The sequence below is a fragment of the Misgurnus anguillicaudatus genome, chromosome 14 (assembly GCF_027580225.2).
Source record: "Misgurnus anguillicaudatus chromosome 14, ASM2758022v2, whole genome shotgun sequence".
In the NCBI taxonomy this organism is placed as follows: domain Eukaryota; kingdom Metazoa; phylum Chordata; class Actinopteri; order Cypriniformes; family Cobitidae; genus Misgurnus; species Misgurnus anguillicaudatus.
This window is the reverse complement of record NC_073350.2, coordinates 22,244,461-22,252,851: the sequence shown is the minus strand read 5'-3', so window position 1 is coordinate 22,252,851 and position 8,391 is coordinate 22,244,461. Positions and strand designations below refer to the sequence as shown.

Below are 8,391 nucleotides of genomic sequence, written 5' to 3'. Positions count from 1 at the left end.
GAAATTTAATTAAACAAAGAATTGTATTACAAGCCACTTCACTTTAGACACCTGTGCCAAAGTGAGCCACTAAACATGTTTGCCACTTTTCAAATTTTACTAAAAAGAAAGAATAAATAACACACTACCATCCAGCCTAAACAAAAAATATGAGTTATGTTTCTGTCAGTGCCTTGACATGAAAATGATTGGTCATAATTTTATTTTGAGATGGAAATTACAATGTTTACAATGTAACCATGTTACAAAGTCATACTTCCGTAAATGTCAGTTGAATTAAAAAAAAAACTTATGACAATATTTAAATGTTTTTTATTTTTTTTATTTCGAGTTTTAAATTAAATGTATAAATCATTAGCTAAAGCTTCAATTTGTAACGTTTGCCATCTCTGTTTGAAACATTAACATTGTTGGTTATTTTATTAATAATTTCGTGAATCAATGTCAAATGACGTCACATCCTGCAAAATCGTACCTGTCAGCCAATTTATTAATCATTATTATGATGTAAGAAGACAGTTTTAAATTTTTAATGTATTTGCCAAGTAACAAATATTTTTATTTCTAACCAAAAAGTTACGAATTGCAGCTTTAAATCCTATACGTTCTGTTATTATTTTAATTATTATATAGAATTGCCTAACATGAAACAATAATTAATTTATTTTCAACTATTTTTGTAGTACATTTAATAACGCTAATGACTTTAATGTTTGTTAATGAAAGTTATTAACTTCATCCCTCCTCCCCGCTCCGCTGCACTGGTAAAAGACGCGAATGATTTGACGTGTAGTTCGTGTTCACGTTTTTGCAGCTGCTCTGTCGGCGGGGGGAGGGAGAACTGTTCAGGGAACAGCCAGCCCAGGGAGTCAGTCACATTCTTGGCCGGGATTCAATGACTGAACCAGACACAAACAAACACAGAGAGAAGGAGAGAGAGAGAAAGAGAGGGAGAGAGAGAGAGCAAGAGCGCGAGACTCACACACTCTCATAGTAAAGCAGAGACAGACGAGCCGTACAATAGGTACACACATTTAGCGCGTGAGTTGCACCGAGTGGGTCAGTCATACATATTTACATTTTTAGGACTCAAACGCACACTGTTGGAACTCTGGTGCTTTTCGGTACTGAAACCTACAAATATGCATCACTTCAATGGATTACAAGGTGTTTCACGCTTTCCAAAGTGACATGGAAATCCGCTGTGGACTCTTCTGATTTCTTCCGTTCAGTTCACATTCATTCAACTCGCCGTGCGCGCGCACTGAACATGGAGGCGCCTTCTAGCTTTCACCCTCATCCAGGACTTCAGCAAACTCTGAAGCAGTTTCACCTGAGCTCCATTAACTCCCTCGGCGGGCCGGCAGCCTTCTCGGCCCGGTGGCAGCAGGAGATGCTTTTTAAGAAAGACGGAAAAGGCGCGGAGATGATCGTGAACCTCCCGGCGCAGAAGCCTCCGGTCATGCCGGGTCCCCTGTTCATCCCGTCCGACCGCTCCACCGAGAGGTGCGAGACGGTCCTGGAGCGCGAGACCATCTCGTGCTTCGTGGTGGGCGGCGAGAAGCGTCTCTGCCTGCCGCAGATCCTCAACAGCGTCCTGCGGGACTTTTCCCTACAGCAGATTAACTCGGTGTGCGACGACCTGCACATCTACTGTTCCAGGTGCACGTCCGATCAACTCGAGATCCTCAAAGTTATGGGAATCCTGCCCTTCTCGGCACCCTCGTGCGGACTCATCACCCAAACAGACGCCGAGCGGCTCTGCAACGCCCTCATTTACGGCGGTACGTTTCCTCCACACGCCGATAAAGAGTTGGAGCTGGAGAGGACGGAGAAAAGCTTCAAAGTTTATCATGAATGTTTTGGGAAGTGCAAGGGCTTATTCGTGCCAGAGCTGTACACGAACCCCGGGTCGGCTTGCATACAGTGCTTGGACTGCAGGCTGATGTTCCCGACCCATAAGTTCGTGGTTCACAGTCATAAAAGGTTAGAGAACAGAACCTGTCACTGGGGCTTCGACTCGTCTAACTGGAGGGCTTATGTGCTTTTGGATCAAGACTACAGTGACAAAGAGGAGATCAATGCATTGCAGGGGCTTCTCAATGAATTAAAGGCAAAATTTGACCTGGGTAACAAGCACAAGACCTCTTATAAGGTGAGCCCACCCCTAATTATTAATAAGGTTAAAATTTTCATCTTTATTGTAGTACCATTGCTTTATTGTAGTTCTTATTAACACAATTAAATCATTCAAGTATTGTGTTTTTATAATAGTATTGTTTTTTATCACACATTACCTGTTCCTAAGGTAGTTAAGTTGGTAGATCATTGTGCAAAGTTGTGGGTTCGATTCCCAGGAAGCACCGTTAGGTCGCTTTGAATAAATGCATAAGTGTGTCACTCACATAAACATTCATTTCTTACATTTTAGATTCATGCAGACACTTTTATTCAAAACATTCAAGCTATACATTTTATCAGAATGTGTAAGAATTGCACCCACAACTTTTGCGCTGCTACCATAATGCTCTACTATTATTATTATTATTTATATATCATTTCAACTTTTCATGCTGTCTTCGAGTGCATTGAAATGAAAGTAAACAGCAGACCTTCATCCTCCCCCCAGCCAACCTCCAGAGCGCATAATTTGTGCCCCTGGATGCACTCGGGGACATCTGCATATGACAAATGGACCTTCAATTATGTATTTTATGGGAGGCTGTGATAGGGGAAGCCAGTAATGGGCTCCAGTGTGAAGAAAGAGAAGACTGCCGCTGCGTAGGACATTGTTTGGTGTATGCGTTTTGTGCGGGGGTGCAGGTTGGTGCTGAGGTCATTCTCCAAAAGCAGTTGGTGTAGGGTCAGCCCGATCAGGCTCCATGCCAGGGTCAGAGACGCGGCGAGTGTACAAAGGCACTAGAGACTCGCTCCACACAGCAGCTGTTGAGTGTGATGGTGCTAATGGGTCTACACACATATATTTATGTGTTACCATGGTGTCACTTCAGCAGGCTTGGGATGCATGGGGAGGCAAATGCAGTTTCATTACTGTGGGAAATGTGAGAGACATGGCACATTTCAGAAATGCAGCGTCATGTATATTTAATGATCACCTCTCTAGTGGAAAGTGTTGAATGATATTTATCACATGGTAGCCGGGTGGCTAGTTTAAAATGGGCCTGTTTGGCATGTTTACTTTGTGTCAGGTTAGCCTATCTTTAGGTAAATCTGATTATGCGTTGAGGCTTGAGCAGAAAATATTAGTTTACCTTTTACAATAAGCATATTTCTTTATAATTACATGCTATTTTCTAGTAGCAAATGAGTCGTAATATATCCAGGAGTTGTCTTAGGGGTGAGCTCTGTGGTTTATTGTCATAATGTAGACGGGTTAGCAAACTGGCTAGTCCCACATATTGCTTGTTTACTTGGTAGGTGGATTGCAGCTCTCCATGTCCTGTTTCTCGATGAAACAAGAGCTCAGTGTTATCTATTTTACATCTGTTTTATTTTTTTCCTGCTTTCTAATTTTAATAAAACCTTCATGCTATGCTTTCCAGTCTCACTGAGAATATTGAGTTCATGCTGTCTGTCTTATGCTGAGCCTCTGTTTCTTAAACATTAAGAGAATTACTGCTTCCAAATAGTACTTGGATGAGACCCTGGTCGTCATGGATATAAGATTTCTGACTCCTTGGGATCTTTATTTAATATAATTGTTCACAGCAGTGCAGTTTGCTTTACTTTTGATTCAAGAGGAATAAGAGTGGGTTATGTATGAAACACTGTGGGCTGAATTAATTTTAGGCATCATCTAGAGTTTGTCTGGGTCGGGCGAGTCCTGTTTGTCGGCCCCGGGCGCCAGGGCCTTGACGTGTCATCAAAGGCCGTGACATGTGACCTCTCTCCAAAGCCAGTCAAGCAGCAACCCCACCCCCTCTCTTTTCAGACGGTCCGGCCAATTGCGTGGCCCTCGGTTCTCAGACTGGACAGATGGTTGTTTGATAAATAAATAGCCGGCGAAACGTTTCAACCAAATTACCATTTGCTCTAGTGTTTTTTTTTTATCAGAGAGTAGATAGCCAGTCGAAAAACAACCATAAAACCTATTGGAGACCTGAAAATCTGACCAGATGTTTTGTTTTACGAGTCTGTTTTGTATCCAAGACATGATTTTGAGTTTTGCTCCAGTTTTCGCAACCTAAAGGGATTGACACTCATACCTCATATAATGATTGTGTCATGTTAGTTTTAACTTTCCTTCAAAACCACATATTTCAAGTGCACAGACATTGTTCTGCCAAAAATAAACGAAGAGTCCAATGAGAATAGTGTTGTGTAATAAACTGGGCAAGGAAGGCCCATGAAGCCTTTAAATGGGGGGATATCAAACTCCCCATTGTTCTCTCACTTTATCAAATTACAGATGACTCCCAACCTGAGACCAAACCAATCAACTGAGTGTCCTACCTAAGGTGGCAATGGCCATAATAAATGCGCTCACATGGGGGATGGAGGTCGCCCTTATGCGTGCGAGTTTGCATGCGTAATGCCTGGATCAGCTGTGGGGAAAAGATTAAAATGAGCGCACTGCCTACTCATTTCCATTCCCATCTGTCTGCTGACCTCACTCTTGTGGTCCTCGCTGCTGCCCACCAGCCGTTCTGCGCTGCCCTTGCAGACTGCCAAAAATGTCATCCCCCACCCAAACACTGATAGGGATTCTTATTCATCCGTAGTGCGCACCACATCATGCTGACCAGCAGCCAACCCCTGCCGCTCAGAATCACATGCTCGGACAATACCGGGCTTCGACTCAGCCGAACTGAAATCCATTTTTGGCTGCCCATTCTCTGAACGGATGAATTTTAAAAGGGCCGGGTGATGGCTTAACGGTTCCCAAGAGATGCGGTCTCATCCCCTCCCTGGAGGGATGGAGGTGAGGGGGTGGTCAGAGGCTCTGAGAGGTTGTGCCCTCTATTCTCTGCTGCGTGACCTCTTGTTTAAAGGGCGTCAGCTGTACCCCTCCACTGGCTGATGCTGGGGTGAAGACCTGCCGCCTCTTTTGTTCCCGAAAGCTTTGTCACTCATGCCGAGTCGGGCCGTCAGCTCTCATTGTGTTTTCGGTTTGGTTTTGGTGCCCGTTGCACAACAAATGCTAGCACATGCTTTCATGGTAATGGGTTTGTAGGCTTTTGTCTGTGTCTGCTGCTAACACGAAATGCAGAGTAGTGCACAGTAAATTGTTGTTGTTGTTATTATTTATGGCCACAAGTCTAAATTAGTCTATTTTCAATAAGGATGCATGCAATATTTAATATTTTTGGCGATTGTATTTAAAATGGAATGCTGACAGCTGCTGGTCAATAAAAGTGCTTAAGTTGCATGTTTTTAAACGGTTCCTCCTCATAAGCAAGAAGTCTTCAGGTATTGCGGCACAAATCACATAGTTTTATGAATGATCCACTATGATTGCATTATTCATGTTTTCGATAAATCGCAATTGTCCACCCTTCCTTAGTCCCCCAAAAACAAGAACTCCCACTGTACTTTGACCGATCCGAGGAAGTAAAGAGCTCTCTTAACACTGGAACCTTACGTAATTTAAGTCTGTGTTTTTTTTATTCTGATCTGTTTGGTGCGTGATGACACACTGCCCTCTCACATGCCCATCATATTGCTGTGTTGATCTTTCACTTGTGCAGCTCAGACATTTACGTAATCCAACAGCGCATTAGAAGGTTTTTACGAAGGTAGATAAAGGTGGTCGTTCACTTGACGTCTCTCCTTTTGAACCGTGTTCTGGCCTGATTTGCGAAGTGAACTGCGCCCGAGCCCACCTCTACAAGCCGGCCCAGGTGCAATTAACCAAACCGTTTGATTGGGATAATGCACCCTCAATGGTCAAGTGAATCCAAAAATTGTATAAGTTAACCAGGTTTCATTAATTAATCAAGTCGGCAGCCCACCAATTTTAAACATGTTTTCACAGCCCTATGTGCAGTGAAGTGTTGGTCAGTCAGATGCCTGTGTTGTGCGTAAGTCTGTATGGTGTCTGATGACGGGGTATCAGTTAAGGTTTAGCGGCGCGAAGGTTGGCACTGGCACCGGTCTGTGAGAACAGATGGCAGAATGATGGTAGCGTTTTATGATCGGTTTCTCAGATCAGGGCCCTTAGTCGATAGTGATCATCAGCTTCATGATTAATATGGCAACCCATCTGGTGTGGAGATGGAAAATCCTGGAGCACACAGCTGCCACCGTGCAAGAAACCCAGATCTTTAATTGAGCCCCTTGCAAGTCTGATAATCCTTAACTGCTTGACGACGTCCATTCTGACGTTTCGATGTAAGCGACCTTTAAAGGAACAGTATGTAAGAAATTTTTATCAATTAATCATAAAATGGCCCTGATATGTCACTAGACATTAAGAAATCATTTTCATTTCAAATACTTATATCACTGACAACAGTGGTCCGGCCAGTATATTGTCATTTAAAAAGTGGAGTTGCAGCCCTCAACTGATGTTTATGTTGTCATTTTGTGTATTGGCCACCAGTTGTTTTGATTGCAGTACCAGTTTTAGCCACAAGTTTTGTGATTGCAGTACTGGTTTTGGCCACAATCCTACATACTGTATCTTTAACTCAAGTAAGCTTTAATTCAGTGGTGTATATTAGATGTGGGCCCTCGTCTAAGGTCGGATGCATTTTTAAAATCCTACTGGAATGTCAATTATTTCCTCACTGGCCAGAGTAAATATTAAATAGTAGTAAATATTTAAATATTAAAAAGTTCATTTATTTTATTTATTTTTATCCTTTATTTCACAAGAAATCCAGGAAACCCACATTCACACCCTGTGTATTGCATACAGTAATTAATTTAAATTACATTTAGCAGGAAAACGGCAAGCTAAACCGCTGCTGAAGAATCTGGCGTTCGGAGACATACTTGAGCGCATTTACTTCCTACAGCTGTCGACTTAAAAAAGGGCAAAGAATTCGTGGTAAAGATCTCTCCTCGGGGTTTGTCTGAGGGATGATGCAGCTTTAGTCTGTCTGCGTGTGCCATATGACAAACTGGCATGTTGCTCTCGCCTACGAACCTCCCACTGACCGCCCCCCAAAGCTACCATGAGGATTAGATTGTGAATCTCAAATGAAGCTGATTTTGAAATGTTCAAATGGCATTGTTAAGCGCATGAAAACCTCAGTTGCGTGGTCACATCCACGCATAACGTGGGTGATGCTGGCTTCAATGCTTCTATTGGTGAAGGAGGAATTAACATTTTAGCCAGCCATTATTTAAAATGTATGTTTTGTTTGAAAAGGCAAGCGAGTTTTTATAGTTAAAGTAGTACTATAAAACTATAATAAATCGTACATATACGTAGTTTAAAAGTACTATTTATAATGGTCATGTGTGTTGCATATAAATTTACATTCAGGCATTTAGCAGATGCATATCCATTGTCTTGTGCTATTCCCCAAAAAGCCTTTCATTAGCATTAAACAAAAAAGTAAAATGAATATATAAAAGTCGTGATTAAACAAATCTAAATCCCACACTGATCGTTTGTCCTGTAGCATAGTTGGTAGACCATTGCATTAGGCGGTGCAAAAGTTCACGGGTTCAATTCCCAGGTAACACGCATACTTATAAAATGTATAAGTGTGCGCGCCCTTCCAGTCTCTGCAGCAAAGCCGAGCCCCTGGTTTTCTGTGGGTGTTTTATGAAAACCAGCCTTTTTTCGCCAGCCTGTGGCCGCTCGTTCACTCCGCAGACGGCTCTTGCTCCACGCCCAAGCTGTATTATTCAGAAAACTTCTGTGATTGGAGAGTCTGTGTAGTTGCTAAGCAAAGCTGCTCTTCCTGTTCTAAATAAGAACTTGATGCTTCCTGGCTGGTGGGCTGAAGGGAGCGTGCCAGCTCTCTCACTCTCCTTCTCTCTGTTTTGCCTAATGCTCACTCGGCCTCACGCGCACGTACACGCATACGCGTTCTCTCTGTAACACGTATAAGTGTACAAGTCTTTGCAGCGCTCCCATCCAGACTAACAGGCCTCTGAGCGACTGGGTGATTGTGTTACTCAGGCTTTAGCTCAGCCTTGCAAAAAAACGAATGATGAGGTCAGGATGATCCGATCCATAACCTCCATTTCCCTTGCGCTCGCTCTCTCGATTAAGCCGTGCACACGTTTGACTCTCCTTCTCTCTGGGTGGTGCAAGGATGGAGGTTTTCCTGCGTTTTTGCTCCCCGGGTTTGAGGTTATGTGGCACGTTCAGATTTTTCCAGAAAGGCTGATTCACTTCTCCAGTCTTCAGACAGCTGGCAGGGCCTCCATTTTCCTCTCTGAGCGATGGTCCGCCACAACATGGTGTTTGAG

General features: G+C 43.1%; 1 protein-coding gene across 2 annotated transcripts in view; it reads left to right on the top strand.

Moving 5' to 3' along the window:
• Nucleotides 1-847: 847 nt before the first annotated feature.
• The window catches only part of skib (v-ski avian sarcoma viral oncogene homolog b), a 34,399-nt gene continuing 26,855 nt past the window's right edge, over nucleotides 848-8,391 (top strand). The window contains exon 1 of one of the 2 annotated variants that reach the window (XM_073876093.1): nucleotides 848-2,155. In XM_073876093.1, coding sequence (XP_073732194.1) covers nucleotides 1,271-2,155 — 885 coding nt within the window. In that variant the 5' untranslated portion in view covers nucleotides 848-1,270. The remainder of the gene's footprint in view (nucleotides 2,156-8,391) is intronic. The other variant, XM_055184216.2, reaches the window with a different exon arrangement.